This window comes from Phalacrocorax aristotelis, chromosome 6 (assembly GCF_949628215.1).
Source record: "Phalacrocorax aristotelis chromosome 6, bGulAri2.1, whole genome shotgun sequence".
NCBI lineage: Eukaryota > Metazoa > Chordata > Aves > Suliformes > Phalacrocoracidae > Phalacrocorax > Phalacrocorax aristotelis.
In genome coordinates, this window is record NC_134281.1 from 30426184 (window position 1) to 30444405 (window position 18222).

At 52.6% G+C, this 18222-nt stretch overlaps 1 protein-coding gene across 3 annotated transcripts; it reads right to left on the reverse strand.

The window, feature by feature from the left end:
• Positions 1-1903: 1903 nt before the first annotated feature.
• On the reverse strand, positions 1904-13759 carry LOC142058869 (N-acetylneuraminate lyase-like). Of its 3 annotated transcripts, XM_075096809.1 has the most exons (6): positions 13627-13759; positions 7234-7302; positions 5530-5603; positions 3231-4309; positions 2746-3026; positions 1904-2342 (listed from the first exon to the last, which is right to left on the reverse strand). In XM_075096809.1, the coding sequence occupies exons 1-4, from the start codon at positions 13665-13667 to the stop codon at positions 4164-4166; spliced, it is 330 nt and encodes a 109-aa protein (XP_074952910.1). In that variant the 5' UTR covers positions 13668-13759; the 3' UTR covers positions 1904-2342; positions 2746-3026; positions 3231-4163. The 3 variants fall into 3 exon arrangements, 2 of the variants coding, with proteins under 2 accessions (XP_074952910.1, XP_074952911.1); XM_075096810.1 differs by lacking the exons at positions 1904-2342; positions 2746-3026; positions 3231-4309 and adding an exon at positions 4316-4399; XR_012661135.1 differs by lacking the exons at positions 1904-2342; positions 2746-3026; positions 3231-4309; positions 13627-13759 and adding exons at positions 4426-4451; positions 9465-9544.
• Between the last annotated feature and the right edge of the window lie 4463 nt (positions 13760-18222).

Genomic DNA, 18222 nt, shown 5'->3' on the forward strand with positions numbered 1-18222 from the left:
AATCCGCCGAGAGCATGATCTAGGTGGAGGTGCACAAGGAGCTAGGGGAGGCTCTCCTCCGCTTGCCTTTTTCTTGCGCCTTCTTCTCGGAGTGCTGCTGCCGGAGCTTTTTCAGGTGGAGGCGGTAGACGAGCCTGGTGCACTTGGCCAGCAGGGCAATTTTGGCCTCCAGCTGGCGGAGCACTTCATGAGAGCTGAAGGTGCCCTCTCTCAAGCAGTCTCTCCCCATGGAAGATGAGGCCAGCCATCCCCTTCCCTGGAAATGACAGGGCCGGGGGCACAATGAAGTGGGCGCAGGCCGGGTGGCCGAGAAGTGTCCTGCGGGGCTTGGCTTCCTCTGGAAAGACTCCAGCCGCGCAGGACTGCTCTGGGCAGCACGCTGGGCTGAGCACACCTCTGGCAGGCCCCATGTTGTGCTGGGGTCTCCCGGAGGGTTTCTGCCCTGCGGCTGGGCACGTACCTGGTAAAGAAGCAGAGGAGCTCTCAGGGCGTGCCGAGGCTTTCTTGCCTGCGCTGGGTTTTGTTTTTTCTTTGCAAGCCTTCTTCGCCAAGGCTTGCAACGATGTGCTTCCCTGCTCCCCACAAGCCGCTCCCTTCCTGTGTGACTGATTGTGATGTCTCCCTGTCCATGGGGTCTGTTCCCATTTCTCCAGAGGCGAAGCGCAACCCAAAACAGGAAGCACAGCCACAGGCTTTGCAAGGCCCTGCAACACAGCTGGGTCCTGTCCGCCTGGGCAAGGGAGTCCCAAAGCTGGCCCAGAAGGTGGGGCGGTTCAGAAGCCGTGCTCTCACTAGCAACGGGCGGTTCCTTCGAGCCCTCCGGAGTGACAGCCATCCTCAGCTTGACCCACCTGCGTGGGTTGTGGAGGCCAATTCTGCTGTACCATTCGGGGCCCACACTCTCTGCCTGCTTCAGGTCTTGAAGAGAGGCTTCTCTCCTGACAATGACCCAGGTGGGGTTGATGTAAAGGCGAAGGCCACCGGTGAACAGAGATACCGTGCAGAGAGCCAGGGTCAGGGGGAGAGCTGGGCTGAGAGTTATCATGGTCTCTCCCGAGGAAAAAAATCCCAATGCATGAGCTGGCTTGGGCTGTCAGCTTGAGCAGAGTTCAGGCAGTGACCACCAGCACCGAGTGGCTGCCTTGCGTGTCTCAGCTTGCAAGGGTTGCCGACGTGACAAGTCATGGGCTGATGGCACGCAAGGCTCTATGATGTCACAAGGCCTTTCTCCACCACCCCAGCAGGTGATGGAGGCTGCGGCGGAGCTGGGGAGGACCTGTGTAGGCGGATTTTGAAGCCCGCTTCTCCCACTGCTGTGCCTGCCGGCGGACACTGAGCCCAGCAGTGGGAGCGGGACTACGTCCCACGTGATGGGGGCCATGCCGTGAACTTCTCAGCAAGAAGGGGCTGTGCCCAGAGCTCCATCCGTGCTGCATTCAGCGCCGTGCCCCAGCTGGGCAGCTGTGACACGATTCTGCTCAACATCCTCTCGGGGGGCAAAGTGGCAGCCCATGTTACGAGGAAAGCCAGAAATTCATCTCGGTTTGACAAAAATCTTAACTGTTGAGAATAAGGAGTGCTATTCGTCTAGAATTATTCCTGGAGGGACATGACCCACGGGGTCCTGGGCCTGTGTCGGCCACTGCCACCTCACTGGGACATGGGTGTCTCCCAGGGATCCTCACCAGGACACGGGCAACCTGCCGGGCTGCAGTGCCCTCCTCCTGGAACATGGGCACCCGCGGGGCACCTCACAGCCATGGATGCCCACCCTCTCGCAGCCCAGCTGTCCCACTTCTCCTGGAACGCATGTTCTGCAAGCTCACATACAGCAGCCTGGCTCGCACCACTGCCTTTCGTGTTACCCCTTCCTGGATGCCCTTGGTACCAAAATGGCACATGGTACAGGAACAAAGCGCTTTATTGATCTGACGAGTGCTAGAAGATTGAGGAAGTAGGCTGCTCCCAGCAGGACTTTGGCCGAGTTTCCCAGGCGTCTCTGCTGCACGGGCATGCTCTGGCTGACCCCTCTGGGGAGGCAGAGATGAGCCCCGGCCCTTTGGATGCCAGTGGGCCCTGGCAGCACCTTTGGGAGGGCGGAAAAGGGGGACCCTCCCAGAGGTCCTCAACAGAGAGTTGCCAAGTGCCCGTTGGCTGTTGTGCCGGGCGGGCACGGGCAACCCACCAGGACGCGGCCGCCCGTTGGCCATGGCCACCCGCAGGAGCACGACCATCGGGGCGCTAATGGCCTCCAGCCAGCAGAAGAAGTCGGTGGAGGTGCCCTCACGCCCGGGCCCTTTGGTGGGCTGAGGCATGTCCTGATGCACCAGCTGCCTGTCAACCTGAGGAGAATTCACTGTTAGCTGGGTGAAAATACTACAGTAGGGAAGGTTATCCACCCACTTCCTAACAGCTGCCCCTCTTCCTGGTGTGATGCTTGCCCTCGCACCAGCCTTGGAGGTCCTAAGGCCTAAGGGACCCAACGGGCCATGAGCAGGCACTGGCCACTGCCACCTTACCCCTAGGGACATGGGGAGCAGCCACAACACACCTCACCGGGACATGGGCACGCACCAGGCGCCGCAGTGGGACACGGGCACCCACCAGGAACCTCAGGGGGACGTGGGCACCCTGCCAGGATGTGGGCCCTCCTCTTGGGACGTGGGCACCCATGGAGCCCCTCACGGCCACAGATGCCTGTTCTCTTCTGCCTCAGGTCCCACCCACAAGGACACCCGCACTCACTTGCACCGCTGCATTTCATCTTGCCAATCCGCCGAGAGCATGATCTAGGTGGAGGTGCACAAGGAGCTAGGGGAGGCTCTCCTCCGCTTGCCTTTTTCTTGCGCCTTCTTCTCAGAGTGCTGCTGCCGGAGCTTTTTCAGGTGGAGGCGGTAGATGAGCCTGGTGCACTTGGCCAGCAGGGCAATTTTGGCCTCCAGCTGGCGGAGCACTTCATGAGAGCTGAAGGTGCCCTCTCTCAAGCAGTCTCTCCCCATGGAAGATGAGGCCAGCCATCCCCTTCCCTGGAAATGACAGGGCCGGGGGCACAATGAAGTGGGCGCAGGCCGGGTGGCCGAGAAGTGTCCCGCGGGGCTTGGCTTCCTCTGGAAAGACTCCAGCCGCGCAGGACTGCTCTGGGCAGCACGCTGGGCTGAGCACACCTCTGGCAGGCCCCATGTTGTGCTGGGGTCTCCCGGAGGGTTTCTGCCCTGCGGCTGGGCACGTACCTGGTAAAGAAGCAGAGGAGCTCTCAGGGCGTGCCGAGGCTTTCTTGCCTGCGCTGGGTTTTGTTTTTTCTTTGCAAGCCTTCTTCGCCAAGGCTTGCAATGATGTGCTTCCCTGCTCCCCACAAGCTGCTCCCTTCCTGTGTGACTGATTGTGATGTCTCCCTGTCCATGGGGTCTGTTCCCGTTTCTCCAGAGGTGAAGCGCAACCCAAAACAGGAAGCACAGCCACAGGCTTTGCAAGGCCCTGCAACACAGCTGGGTCCTGTCCGCCTGGGCAAGGGAGTCCCAAAGCTGGCCCAGAAGGTGGGGCGGTTCAGAAGCCGTGCTCTCACTAGCAACGGGCGGTTCCTTCGAGCCCTCCGGAGTGACAGCCATCCTCAGCTTGACCCACCTGCGTGGGTTGTGGAGGCCAATTCTGCTGTACCATTCGGGGCCCACACTCTCTGCCTGCTTCAGGTCTTGAAGAGAGGCTTCTCTCCTGACAATGACCCAGGTGGGGTTGATGTAAAGGCGAAGGCCACTGGTGAACAGAGATACCGTGCAGAGAGCCATGGTCAGGGGGAGAGCTGGGCTGAGAGTTATCATGGTCTCTCCCGAGGAAAAAAATCCCAATGCGTGAGCTGGCTTGGGCTGTCAGCTTGAGCAGAGTTCAGGCAGTGACCACCAGCACCGAGTGGCTGCCTTGCGTGTCTCAGCTTGCAAGGGTTGCCGACGTGACAAGTCATGGGCTGATGGCACACAAGGCTCTATGATGTCACAAGGCCTTTCTCCACCACCCCAGCAGGCGATGGAGGCTGCGGCGGAGCTGGGGAGGACCTGTGTAGGCGGATTTTGAAGCCCGCTTCTCCCACTGCTGTGCCTGCCAGCGGACACTGAGCCCAGCAGTGGGAGCAGGACTGTGTCCCACGTGATCAGGGCCGTGCCCTGAAGTTCTCAGCAAGAAGGGGCTGTGCCCAGAGCTCCATCCGTGCTGCATTCAGCGCCGTGCCCCAGCTGGGCAGCTGTGACACGATTCCGCTCAACATCCTCTCGGGGGGCAAAGTGGCAGCCCATGTTACGAGGAAAGCCAAAAATCTTACCTGTTATGAATAAGGAGAATTAACATCCAATAAGAATTAACATCCTCTCCTGGATGTTAAGGGACAGTCCTTCTCCTGTTGTGCCATTCACTGTTTCAACACAACACACTTGCTGAGGCCTAGCCTACACGCGTTGGCTTTACTGAAGACAAGAACTGACACTTGATGATATTAAACAGAAATATTTTTACCCCAACTCATTTTAAGATGGCAATGGTCCACACCAGCATCTGCATGGGGGTTGCAGTGCTATCATCACTAAACGCCTGTGTCGGAAACCTGGGTGTTTTGGGATCAGCAGCAATGGGAGGGAGGAGACAGAATCAGCTGCCCAAACTGGGAAACTGCCCCCGAGCACCTCCTCCCCAGTGACACTACCTCCTTCCCCCAGCAGTGTCAGTCAGGCTATGGCAAATGCACAAAGGGATGCCCAGCTAGCCAGGCAGAGTGACTGTCTGTCCTCCACTCCAAGGAAACCGCCTGACCTGAAATTTGGTGTCTTTGTCATGAGTTCAACCACGTGTTCTACCTAGGCTAACGCTCCCCTGGAAACCAACGAGATGTCGCTATGTTTAGTTACAAACAACAGATTAAAATGTGGTAGCTGAAGTCACTGCCACGGCTGGCTCTGCATCTTGGCACTCTTTTGACGGAAGTTTTGAACAAAAATCTTATCACTGACTTCAGCTGACTTAACTATGCCAGGCTGGGAGTGGAAGTGGTTTAGCAGATGCTGCATTCTCTATCCAGCCATCCCTGCTGCCCCCACAGCAGTCCCCAAGGCAGAGGCAGAACAGAGACGGGAGTAGCGACCACCTCGGTATCATACAGCGTACCACAGGTTTCCTAAACAAGCCCATTTGGCTTTGATGAGCCCACTGAATTGCCTTGACTCCTGAGCGGATGCTCTTTAATCAGACCATTGGCAAAGGGGAGAATCATTCAGTTGAGACTTCTCTGCCAAGACAGCATTATCCATTCGTCTCTGGAAATGTCACTGTATGAAGGCAACGCTTATTATACCCCACACGGAAACTGGGTGAAGGCAAAGGCAGATGCCTTAAGCATTGCTTACACCCCCTCCACTGATGAATATAAATGTCTAGGATGATCCCACATCCACAGTCCCTCCCACTACAGCTCTTATCAGGCAAGATATCATAGGACTGCCATCCAGGCAAAAGTGGTGTGACACAGTTTTTGTCAAAAAAACTACTTACCAAAGACATTCTTCACCTTCTGCTCGCTCACCAGATAATCCACATATTGATGAATCACGGAAAGGTTAATTTGTCTGAAATGAAAGGAACTGCAGCAATGTTAGGAGCCTCAGCAACCATAAGCCTCCACCCACTGATATCTTAAACTTAGAGATGAAGAAAACACAGACAGACATGTATTTTTAAAGCCTCGCATTTGTACACACACAAATTACCCCAGGGTATGATACACACGTGCTGAGGGTAAAATTTCAGGTAACAGTTCTGTTCTGAATTCTTTCGTCCAGTTTCTCTTCCTCCTGACAAGGAGTTCACTGTTCCAACCTTTTATCCCAATTGGTAATTACTGCAGGCTTGCCACAGCAAAGTACTTTTTTGGGGAGATGTGAGAGAACAAGAGGCACTCAAGCCTTTTTGACTGTTGAGGGAAACAGGAGTCCTCTTGCGAGCACAAAGATATTTGTGCAGGTGCTTGCAAACAGTAACTTGTAACTGCTGGACGCAGACCGCGAAATGGCATCTGCTGGATGTGACTTTGACCTCTCTCTCATTAAAGGATGAGGAAAGCAACAAACTTCCCTCACAAACAGGGGAAACTGAACTCTAGGCTTATCTTCCCTCCAGGACAAACTTGTGTTTATCAGTGTATAATATTTCACCATTGTTTTAATCTGTCAAACATACAGACCAGCCCTATAGCCTGGAAGTCAATTTTGGGACCTTGACTGGATTCAAACATCACCCAGAATTTCATACCTGCTTCCGGAGGACACATCTTACAAGGGCCCAGGCACGTGAGGCAGCGGGCCCAGATCATGCTCCAAATACCATCTTGCAATAAATTTGAGTAGTAATAAAAAATGAAATCAGAAATAAGTTTCCTTTAAAACAAGAAACAAAGCAGTGACTGCAATGCAAGTGAGTTCCCTGATTGAGATAGTACCATGCTTTACAGCACCTCTCAAAAGTAAAGGATCACTTTCAGAGGACTGTACTGGCAAACCTCCACTGTCTCCCTCAGAAACACATACAGGTCTTGACACACCCCCTCATCAGAGAAGCTCAGGGTCTTTTGCTGACTCCAAACAACTGTCTTGCAACATCAAAGTGCAGTAGGGAGGACATCTGTTTACCACCCCTGTTTTGAGGAAGGCTAAATTTCAACTTTTGATTTCATGTTATTTTCAGAACTGTGCAGCCCTTGCAATATTTTCTTTTGGTTTAGACTAATGCCATGCACACATATATACACATGAATGCTTGCATGAGTTAACTAGGGTAAAGAAAAGTGTAAAAGGACATCAGATTTTGACGATTATTTTCTAGCTCTCAAAAGCTCTTTTTAGCTAGGACCGTGATTTGCCTTAACAAACGTGAAAATACCGCCATGCTCTATGCGTATAACCTTACTATGATTTAACATGCACCTACAAAAGCTGTAGAAAAAGAGATGTGAGACCGATCCAAATTCTCCAAACACAGACCTACAGCACTTGCTAGGCAACAGGAGGACGCAGAGGCTAAGGGAACCCATTCCACTGTTAGTGGGACCAACCTAGCAGTTTCCCCATCCCATCAGAGATCTGATTTAAAACCAAAACCCATTAGTTCCAAATATGAAAGAAGGGAGACAGGATTTTAAGGTAACAGTAAGCAGTGCAACTCCTGACAACATGCCATGTTGTGATACAGGGCCATACTCACCCGTCAGGAGTCATCGGAGTGATTGCAGCAGCTACAAGACCCTGTAACTTCTTCCCAGGTGTCATTGAGCTGTTTGGAAAAGAAAGAGATAAGCACAGTTCCTGTCTTTATTTAAGCGGAGCTACAGCTAACTTCTGGTAACAGCAAAACTAGACAGGCAAAGTTCAGAAGTGGACTTTGCAAGGGCGTTATTTTTCCTTAGAATTGTCTTTTTCTTATGGCTGTTAAAAGCATGGCTTCTTGCAACTAGCACCATCCCAGGCTGGGGCTGGGAGCACCAAGCACAGTTATTTCAGAGACGCGTTCTGTTTTACCCTTCCTTTTGCCTCGTACCGATTACGATCTAGCACACACCTGGTAATGGCCGGTACCTTGAAAGAACACTTTTGCAGAGACAAGCAGGCTCGAAGCCTTCTCCCGAGAAAGGCAACCTCACACTGACACCCCCCACACACAGACACCCAGCGACCGCGGCGGCCCAGACAGGCCTGCGGGCAGCTCCTGACCGAGCCGAGGGGCGTCCCCGGCCCCGCGGGCTGCGGCCGCCCGCGGGACACCGACGGCACCCGCAGACCACCCCCGGCGCCCCCTCACCTCGCCGGCGGCCGGCCCGCCTCCCTCCGTGCCTCCGGGGCAGCGCCTCGCTCCGCGCGCGACCCGGCCCGGCCTGAGCCCGGCCGCCGGCCGCTCCCCCGGCCTGAGCCTGGCCCGGCGCGACCCGGCCGCCCCCTCTCGGCTCGGCCCGGCCCCAGCGGGCCCCACGCTCACATGCTGCCGTGTACAACCCGTCTGAGGAGGCAGAGCAGAGTGCCGCCAGCCCCAGGGCGGGGGCGGCCGGCGCCGCCTGACCGCTCTCCAGAGACAGCCTCTCTTCATCGCCCTGCCGCTGCTTCCCTGTGGCTGCCTGCGGCCGCCGCTGAGGCAGCCACCACCCCCACAGCCTCCCGTAACCTACGCTCCACAAGGCATGCTTAAAAGCTGAGGCTTGCTTGGGCTATTAATCACTATTTGCAAACTTTTTAAAATTAAAAAAAAACCCCACTTTTTAAAACAGATAAACAACAGGGTGGAGAGATCAGAGAGCTAGCTGCACATCCGGGGAGACACCCCATGCTTCGCTGGAGGAATTGATATCCTGAAGAAAATGGAATTTTCTGCGAAGTAATAACAACGAACCACGTGAGCCTGGCAAAACGGAATTTGGCGGCCAGAAAAGAGAGGTGAAAGCCAGGGAAGAATTTGTTTTACGACTTCATCCTTGAAGAGAGCTGGGAGACTGATAGAAGAGAGCCTCCCGCCTCAGAAGACATTGAGAACTGGGTGATGAATTGTATAGTCGAGGAGAACAACTAATTGGGATGTTGATAAGAACTAAAACTAAGTGTCCTTTAGGTGAGCTGTCCTAATAATACTAAATATCACGCCCATAGGCCAGAAACCCCACCACCACCACACTTAAATAAGCCGTTCGCTCTCTGGGCATGCATGGTAAATTTAACGGGAGCTGTACCTTTAAGGTGAAGTGAAAAATTATTAGCTGAGGGGTGTGGATATTAGCTGTGACTGACACATTTAACTGCACAAATGCCTTGCAGTGTCTCGGTGTGGGGTGCTGGCTTTGCGGAGTTACCAACTCGCACCCATCTGTGTGCAAAAATGAACTAAATACAAGACCTCCGCTCTGGGGGGAGTTTGACGTTTTGCGCACCGGGCGAACGAATGCGCTTTTCGGGAGAACGGAATGGTACCTATTGCAGCCAGGGCAGAGCGCCAGGGTGGGAGATTTGGGAGTGTTTAGTTAACAGCTCTATGAATTTCAGCGGGGATTTCTGCCCGGGCACAAGTCGCTGTAGAGAAAAGGGGATATCTTTTTGTTGACAGCTGAAAATTGAGGGGCAAAAGGACTACCCCCTCCCCACCCTCCCTCCTTCTGAGCACACACAGTGAATTAAAATCACACTGTAGCTTTAAAACTAAGCAGAAAAGATACAGACCAATGGAAGAAGGGGATGCTCAGTCAGGTCAATAATTATGTATTAAATAGGCGTGGTGTGTTAACTGTCATGTATAAATGTCAAAATGAACTCCAGTAGGTGCTTGATTTGTGGAAATATTCCGCCTTGCACACAGCGCCAAATAAAATAACTCCTTGTCTTTAATATGCCCAGTGTTAAGGAGCTTTATTTCTGCTTTTTGGTGTCATCAGGAATGACACCCATCCTGAATCTCACCCTTTTTCAGCGCCTGCGAAGGCCAATGGTACTGTACCATTTGGCAACAAAGCTCTTGGCAACAGGTGGTTGCTTCTGGTCTCTCATGGAGGTACACTAAAGGAGGACAAGCATAAACAACTTTATTTCACCAAGCAGCGAAAACCAGAAGAAAAAATGATGAGAAGCAGGGGTGAAATGAAATCAATCAACCCTCCGATAACACTTAACACATAACAGCTTTGAGTTGTCAGTCAGGGTATTAGTACTACACGTTTATACACAGGAATGATGGTCCAAAGTGCACATGCACACACACACTCACAAAAAGGAACTCTCTCCCTCTCCTGAGTACCCAGAAGGTACTACTGCAAAACACAAAAGGCACGAAACTGAGGTGCGAAAAGCCAGGGATCACCCTGCCAAAGGCCCCGATCTCCGGGGGGTGGGGGCAGGGTGTCACTGCCACACAACCCATCCCGTGACCACAGTCATGATCCGACCGGTTTCTCTGGAGTGGCGGTACAGTCACCTCTTGCCTCCAAAGTTAAAAGGGGGCACAGTGTCAGTGAGTTTAATACCCACTGTGGATCATCATTCTCCAAGTTTCTTTCAGCTGTTACCGTTAGCAATCAGTCAACAATCTACAATAAACTATCAACCATGTAACAATACTCAATGTTATAACAATAATTAACAATAGCAACAGGCAAACATAGGGACATCATCCTGGGGTTGTGTTGGGACATCTAAAATAGGGATAGGATTTGAAGGTGCATGGGTCCAGTTTAGGGACACGGCAGTTTCACGAGTGGGATTTAGGGGAGCGTTAGTCTCAGGGACAGGTTTTACGAGAGTGTACTTCACAGCAGACATGGATTCCATTATGATGCTCTTAATACAGCGTATAATAATACAAACTACAACAATCACAATTATGATCATTATCACAGACTGAATGAGGCTAGTTAGCCATCCCAATAAGGAGAAGTCAAACGCACTGAAAACTTTCCCCAGCCAATCAGTCCCCAGTGCAGTGGCGATTTCTCTTGTGTCTTTAGCTATTTCCTTCATTTTATTCATTTAGCAGTCTCATACCGAGGCCTCTTGGGCCGGTGGGTATAACCACAACAGGGGCATTTTATCTAGGTCCTTAGGCCCAATTTCTGTTTGGCAGTCCCAGAGTGGAGACTCTTTCAGGTGTGCCTTATCTTTTCCCTCATACTAACTAGGTGCCTAGGTGTAGCTGGCCCATGTGCAACTGAGTGGGCAGTCAAATGAGCTGTTATTACATATGCTAGGGTATTCATTATTGTCCCTGTCTGGGTATTTGCTACACCAGGAATCATTTAGTGGCTTAGTGTACAATGATGAGTGATCATCAACATCCCACAGAGAGCCGCGTTCAGTGGCTCCCATGGAACTTCAGTACAGGGTGTAGTGCCATTGACACTCCACCCCACGGCTTTACGGGTTGGTTGGAGACTGTAATTATATTTGGCACCCATACTGAACTAGCATGTATCGTGCCCAGTGACCAGCTATAAATGATGTGACTATAGCCTACGTTCCCTATGCTTTCCCAGAACTTCCACCTATAATTGTTATATTGACTCCATGTTGATTCAAGGGCTAGTAATAATGTTGATGTCTTGTACAAAAATGGGTAAGGGGCCTTCTGCAGACCTGGGGGTGGGTAAACAAGCTGTTATGGACATCAGATTCATCATCCACACAAATCTCATCATCACCTCTGGCACTTCCTCATCATCCAGGTCTGGCTTATCTGCAGTAATTGCTGTTACTACCAATACGAGCAACAGAATGGTCCGTACCTCCGTTGTCCTGTAGGAGAACACAAAAAAATGGACCTTGGCCCCTTGGGACTGGACTTTTGGGTTAAAGTCCTAGTGACAGGCAAACCACAAGCAGCCAAAACCACAACAAAAAAACAATGAGAAACAGGGGTAAACTGAAAACAATCAACCCTCCGATAACACTTAACAAATAACAGCATTGAGTTGTCAGTTGGGGTACTAGTACTACACATTTATGTACAAGAATGATGGACCAAAGTGCGCGCACACAAACACTCGCTCACAAAAAGGAGATCTCTCCCTCTTCTGGGTACCCTGAAAGGCAGAATCACTTGTCCGGGGTGGGTGGGGAGGTGAGGGTTCACTCAAGGATATATCCAGAAGAAATCACTCACCCAAAAGAGGAGAGGGCACTCAATGCTGGGAAGCTTCCTCACGTGCCATCCCAGCCCACAGGGAGCAGCTTCAAACAACAGCCCAACACTCCAAGCAGACAACTCCAAGGGGGTCTCCAATGGCACCAAATTTATACCCTGGGTCAAATCTCAGCCGTACCCATAATTGGGCATGATCCAGAAGCTTCTCTGAACCAAGGCACCTCGCGGGATGCAGAGGCTCTCTGTTGACGATGGGGTCCCACCCCTCCCTGTCCCCTACAGAGGGAGGGGTGCACGTGCTGGGGGCATGGCAAAGCAAAAACGCATGAAAATGAGGCACGAAACTCCAGGGATGACTTTGACAAAAATCCCAGCCTCTGGGGCAAGGGTGAGAACATTGTACCTGCCACGTGTCACCTCTCAGGCTGCCGCCCTCAGGGTCTTGAAGAGAGGGTTCTCTCCTGAGAATGATCCAGATGGGGTTGATGGAAAGGTGAAGGCCACCGGTGAACACAGACACTGTGCAGAGTGCCATGGTCAGGGGGAGAGAGGCACTGCTGTGCCTGCCGGCGGACACTGAGCCCAGCAGTGGGAGCGGGACTGTGTCCCACGTGATCGGGGCCATGCCGTGAACTTCTCAGCAAGAAGGGGCTGTGCCCAGAGCTCCATCCGTGCTGCATTCAGCGCCGTGCCCCAGCTGGGCAGCTGTGACACGATTCTGCTCAACATCCTCTCGGGGGGCAAAGTGGCAGCCCATGTTACAAGGAAAGCCAGAAATTCATCTCGGTTTGACAAAAATCTTAACTGTTGAGAATAAGGAGTGCGATTCGTCTAGAATTATTCCTGGAGGGACATGACCCACGGGGTCCTGGGCCTGTGTCGGCCACTGCCACCTCACTGGGACATGGGTGTCTCCCAGGGATCCTCACCAGGACACGGGCAACCTGCCGGGCTGCAGTGCCCTCCTCCTGGAACATGGGCACCCGCGGAGCACCTCACAGCCATGGATGCCCACCCTCTCGCAGCCCAGCTGTCCCACTTCTCCTGGAACGCATGCTCTGCAAGCTCACATACAGCAGCCTGGCTCGCACCACTGCCTTTCGTGTTGCCCCTTCCTGGATGCCCTTGGTACCAAAATGGCACATGGTACAGGAACAAAGCGCTTTATTGATCTGACGAGTGCTAGAAGATTGAGGAAGTAGGCTGCTCCCAGCAGGACTTTGGCCGAGTTTCCCAGGCGTCTCTGCTGCACGGGCATGCTCTGGCTGACCCCTCTGGGGAGGCAGAGATGAGCCCCGGCCCTTTGGATGCCAGTGGGCCCTGGCAGCACCTTTGGGAGGGCGGAAAAGGGGGACCCTCCCAGAGGTCCTCAACAGAGAGTTGCCAAGTGCCCGTTGGCTGTTGTGCCGGGCGGGCACGGGCAACCCACCAGGACGCGGCTGCCCGTTGGCCGTGGCCACCTGCAGGAGCACGACCATCGGGGCGCTAACGGCCTCCAGCCAGCAGAAGAAGTCGGTGGAGGTGCCCTCACTCCCGGGCCCTTTGGTGGGCTGAGGCATGTCCTGATGCACCAGCTGCCTGTCACCCTGAAGAGAATTCACTGTTAGCTGGGTGAAAATACTACAGTAGGGAAGGTTATCCACCCACTTCCTAACAGCTGCCCCTCTTCCTGGTGTGATGCTTGCCCTCGCACCAGCCTTGGAGGTCCTAAGGCCTAAGGGACCCAACGGGCCATGAGCAGGCACTGGCCACTGCCACCTTACCCCTAGGGACATGGGGAGCAGCCACAACACACCTCACCGGGACATGGGCACGCACCAGGCACCGCAGTGGGACACGGGCACCCACCGGGAACCTCAGGGGGACGTGGGCACCCTGCCAGGATGTGGGCCCTCCTCTTGGGACGTGGGCACCCATGGAGCCCCTCACGGCCATAGATGCCTGTTCTCTTCTGCCTCAGGTCCCACCCGCAAGGACACCCGCACTCACTTGCACCGCTGCATTTCATCTTGCCAATCCGCCGAGAGCATGATCTAGGTGGAGGTGCACAAGGAGCTAGGGGAGGCTCTCCTCCGCTTGCCTTTTTCTTGCGCCTTCTTCTCGGAGTGCTGCTGCCGGAGCTTTTTCAGGTGGAGGCGGTAGACGAGCCTGGTGCACTTGGCCAGCAGGGCAATTTTGGCCTCCAGCTGGCGGAGCACTTCATGAGAGCTGAAGGTGCCCTCTCTCAAGCAGTCTCTCCCCATGGAAGATGAGGCCAGCCATCCCCTTCCCTGGAAATGACAGGGCCGGGGGCACAATGAAGTGGGCGCAGGCCGGGTGGCCGAGAAGTGTCCTGCGGGGCTTGGCTTCCTCTGGAAAGACTCCAGCCGCGCAGGACTGCTCTGGGCAGCACGCTGGGCTGAGCACACCTCTGGCAGGCCCCATGTTGTGCTGGGGTCTCCCGGAGGGTTTCTGCCCTGCGGCTGGGCACGTACCTGGTAAAGAAGCAGAGGAGCTCTCAGGGCGTGCCGAGGCTTTCTTGCCTGCGCTGGGTTTTGTTTTTTCTTTGCAAGCCTTCTTCGCCAAGGCTTGCAATGATGTGCTTCCCTGCTCCCCACAAGCCGCTCCCTTCCTGTGTGACTGATTGTGATGTCTCCCTGTCCATGGGGTCTGTTCCCATTTCTCCAGAGGCGAAGCGCAACCCAAAACAGGAAGCACAGCCACAGGCTTTGCAAGGCCCTGCAACACAGCTGGGTCCTGTCCGCCTGGGCAAGGGAGTCCCAAAGCTGGCCCAGAAGGTGGGGCGGTTCAGAAGCCGTGCTCTCACTAGCAACGGGCGGTTCCTTCGAGCCCTCCGGAGTGACAGCCATCCTCAGCTTGACCCACCTGCGTGGGTTGTGGAGGCCAATTCTGCTGTACCATTCGGGGCCCACACTCTCTGCCTGCTTCAGGTCTTGAAGAGAGGCTTCTCTCCTGACAATGACCCAGGTGGGGTTGATGTAAAGGCGAAGGCCACCGGTGAACAGAGATACCGTGCAGAGAGCCATGGTCAGGGGGAGAGCTGGGCTGAGAGTTATCATGGTCTCTCCCGAGGAAAAAAATCCCAATGCGTGAGCTGGCTTGGGCTGTCAGCTTGAGCAGAGTTCAGGCAGTGACCACCAGCACCGAGTGGCTGCCTTGCGTGTCTCAGCTTGCAAGGGTTGCCGACGTGACAAGTCATGGGCTGATGGCACGCAAGGCTCTATGATGTCACAAGGCCTTTCTCCACCACCCCAGCAGGCGATGGAGGCTGCGGCGGAGCTGGGGAGGACCTGTGTAGGCGGATTTTGAAGCCCGCTTCTCCCACTGCTGTGCCTGCCAGCGGACACTGAGCCCAGCAGTGGGAGCGGGACTGCGTCCCACGTGATGGGGGCCATGCCGTGAACTTCTCAGCAAGAAGGGGCTGTGCCCAGAGCTCCATCCGTGCTGCATTCAGCGCCGTGCCCCAGCTGGGCAGCTGTGACACGATTCTGCTCAACATCCTCTCGGGGGGCAAAGTGGCAGCCCATGTTACGAGGAAAGCCAAAAATTCATCTTGGTTTGACAAAAATCTTAACTGTTGAGAATAAGGAGTGCTATTCGTCTAGAATTATTCCTGGAGGGACATGACCCACGGGGTCCTGGGCCTGTGTCGGCCACTGCCACCTCACTGGGTCATGGGCACCCACCAGTTATCTTACTGGGTATTTGCACCTGCTGGGAACCTGACCGGGACATGGGCACCCTGCCCAGTTGTGTGTCCTTCCTTTTGGAACATGGACACCCACAGGGCAGCTCACAGTCATGGATGTATTGTCGAAAAGAAACAAGCTCCTGAGGTAATGTCAAAATCTTGCAAAAGCTTGAGAAGTGCAATAAAGAACATTTGTAATTTATGTTGGGGTTATTTTCAAAACAAAATAGCCAAATTTCATCTTTTTTCTGTTCGCAGTCAAAGGTGTAACTGGAGATGAAACCTAAATGTACAGCACAGGTATTTAAGGGCAAGCATGAAAATATTAGCTTTATTCTAAAACAAAATTGCATATGCCAAATATTTCTGCATCCTTCTAACTCATCTTACATCTCTGCATTTCTTTGAAATGTTAAATGTGCCCATTTCACCTTCAGGGTCTCAAATCCATACTATCTAATCAAAAGTTGTGGCACTGAAGCAATGAGCCAGCCATTGATCTCTATAAGTTATTCCTTGTTGTAAAGTTGAGATTGTATTTAGCTTTTCTTTTCCTTGCCATGGTTATCTAGCTGCAAGCTCCATAGGTAATTATTATCCCTGATGGATGCCTGCTGTGGTGGAGTCCTCCTGTTACTCAGGGCCTCTAATTCGCAGTTCTTTTACAAATCTATGTTATTCAGATAAGAGAAACCCAACCCAATAACATATAAGCGTATAATGTATGAACAGAAAAACCATGCCATAAACCAAAAGCCCCGAGATGCACAGAAATGAGAAGTTAAGGGGAAGACCTGCTTCATTTTGGCCCCGCTATGTACACCACCATGATCTGGGTGCAGCTCACGTTGTGGGAGCTGTGAGACAGCATGAGGTATTCTACCAGAAAAGGCTTCAGCTCCAAATTTCCTTATCTCCTGCCCCTTTCTTGTTCCAGTGAGGTGCTGGAAGTACTCCCAATGCCAGTGCAGTGCCTTGGCTCTGGGACACGTGGTGTGGGGATCTGGGAAGATCCATGCTGCTGTGTGAGAAAGGCAAATGGAGGTCAGGTTATGACAAGTAAGCAGAAAACGATGGCTCATGGGGAGCTAAAACCATGACCCACATGCAGCCCATGTGGCTCTTGTTTTCTTCTCCAGCATGTGATTTTACCAGGTGTGTACCACATGCAGTGCAGAGTCTGGTCCCCAAGGCAGAAATGCAGCTGTGCATAGCACCATCCTCCTCCGTCCCACCAGAACTTCAGCTGGACCGGAATTTGTATCTCCTCCCAGCAGATCTGACCACCAGACCACCAGCACCTCTTAAGACAAGGTAGTGCCCTGCACAGGAGACATCCATCGGTCTTTCTTGAATATACCCTAATGCCTGCAGCTTGCAGCTCTCCTGTGGGCTTGGTTTGCTTCCTGGGGAAAACCATTTGGGTCTTCTACACCCATCCATAAAACAGGTGCAATAAAACATTCTGCCTTCAGCATGTACTTTCAGGTCTTTCATTAGAGCACATTTGGAGAGCGTCCAGTGCCTGCAGTGGAGAGAGCACTCCCCCGTTTTTGTGGCCTCTGGGAGCACATTTTTCATGTAGTCACATAATAATCTCTGGAGTTTGGGTCTGTGGTACTCCTCTTCCACTCCAAAATATGCTCACTGTGGGCTGTTCACACGCAGAGATCAGTTTCTCTGGGGTTTGGTTCTATTAACAGGTTCTCACAAAGCACATGTATTTTTCTTTTCTTTGAGGCTCATCTCATTCCTCCAGAAATCCCCTCATTTTTATGCTCTTCTATCCCTGTGGGTAATTTCTCTTTTCCAGGCTGAACAGTCCCAGCTCTCTCCTTGTAATACAGATTTCCTAATCCCATGATCGTCTTCGATGCCTTTCACTGGACTTACTCTAGGAAGTCCATGTCTTCCCTTTACTGGGGAGCCCAACACTCCAGATGCATCTCACCAGTGCTGAGCAGAGGGGAAGGAGGACTTCCCCTGACCTGTTGGCAACTCTTTTTCTAATGCAGGATACTGCAGGGTCACACTGCTGGCTCATGTTCAGCTTGTCCACTGGGACCCCAGGTCCTCTTCAGCCAAGCTGCTTTCAGCTGGGTGGCCCCCAATCTGTACCAGTGCAGGGGCTTATTCCTCCCCTGCTGGAGGACATTTCACTTCCCTTTGGTGAAGTTCATGATGTTCCTTTCTCCAGCCCATTTCTCCAGCCTGTCAAGGTCCCTCTGCAAATTTACTGAGGGTGCTCTCTGCTCCATCATTTAGGTCATTAATGAAGAGGTTAAGCAGTATTGGCCCCAGAAGAACAGTGTATTTTGGGAGGTTCAGAGGCAATTCAGTGCTCTGTAGACCCATATAGAGAAAGTTCTGAAAATTTTCTGCGTATTTTAAGAGAGTTTTAGAGCTATTCTATGCTGTTGACAGTGTATGAGAGAAGTTTTACAGTAGCTTGAAGTGGTTTAGAGCTGCTTAGAACAGTTTTGTAGGAGTTACAGATTGGTCTAGAAGGGTTTTAGAGCTGCTTAGAGCTCTTTAGAGGAATTTTAGAGCAGTGTAGAGGAATTTAGAGTTGACCAGTAGAGATTTAGAAGCATTTTAGATGTACTTAGAGATACATTAGTGCTGCTTATAGCAACATAGAGGAGCTTTAGATAAGTTTAGAGGTGCTCTGGGGTTTTTAGAAAAGGTTTAGAAGAGGTAAAGGAGCGGTTTAGAGTGCTTAACAGGAGTTTTGGCACACTTTACAGGAGTTTCAAGCTGCTTAGAAGTGTTTATAGGGGCTTTAGAGGAGTTGATCCATTGAGAGCGGTGTGGAGCTGTTTAGTGCTATTCAGAGCAGTTTTAGACGACTTCAGAGAAGTTTTAGTGCTGTTTGTCTAAACAGGAGTTTCAGA

What these genes read in the sequence shown, in the direction of transcription:
- LOC142058869 (XM_075096809.1), bottom strand. Translation starts at nt 13,667, where the DNA reads ATGCTCTCGGCGGATTGGCAAGATGAAATGCAGCGGTGCAA. An exon ending in GATGAAATGCAGCGGTGCAA is followed by an intron (nt 7,303 to 13,626) that starts GTGAGTGCGGGT and finishes TTTTCCAAACAG; the next exon opens with CTCAATGACACCTGGGAAGA. An exon ending in GAAGGTGAAGAATGTCTTTG is followed by an intron (nt 4,310 to 5,529) that starts GTAAGTAGTTTT and finishes TATTCATAACAG; the next exon opens with GTAAGATTTTTGGCTTTCCT.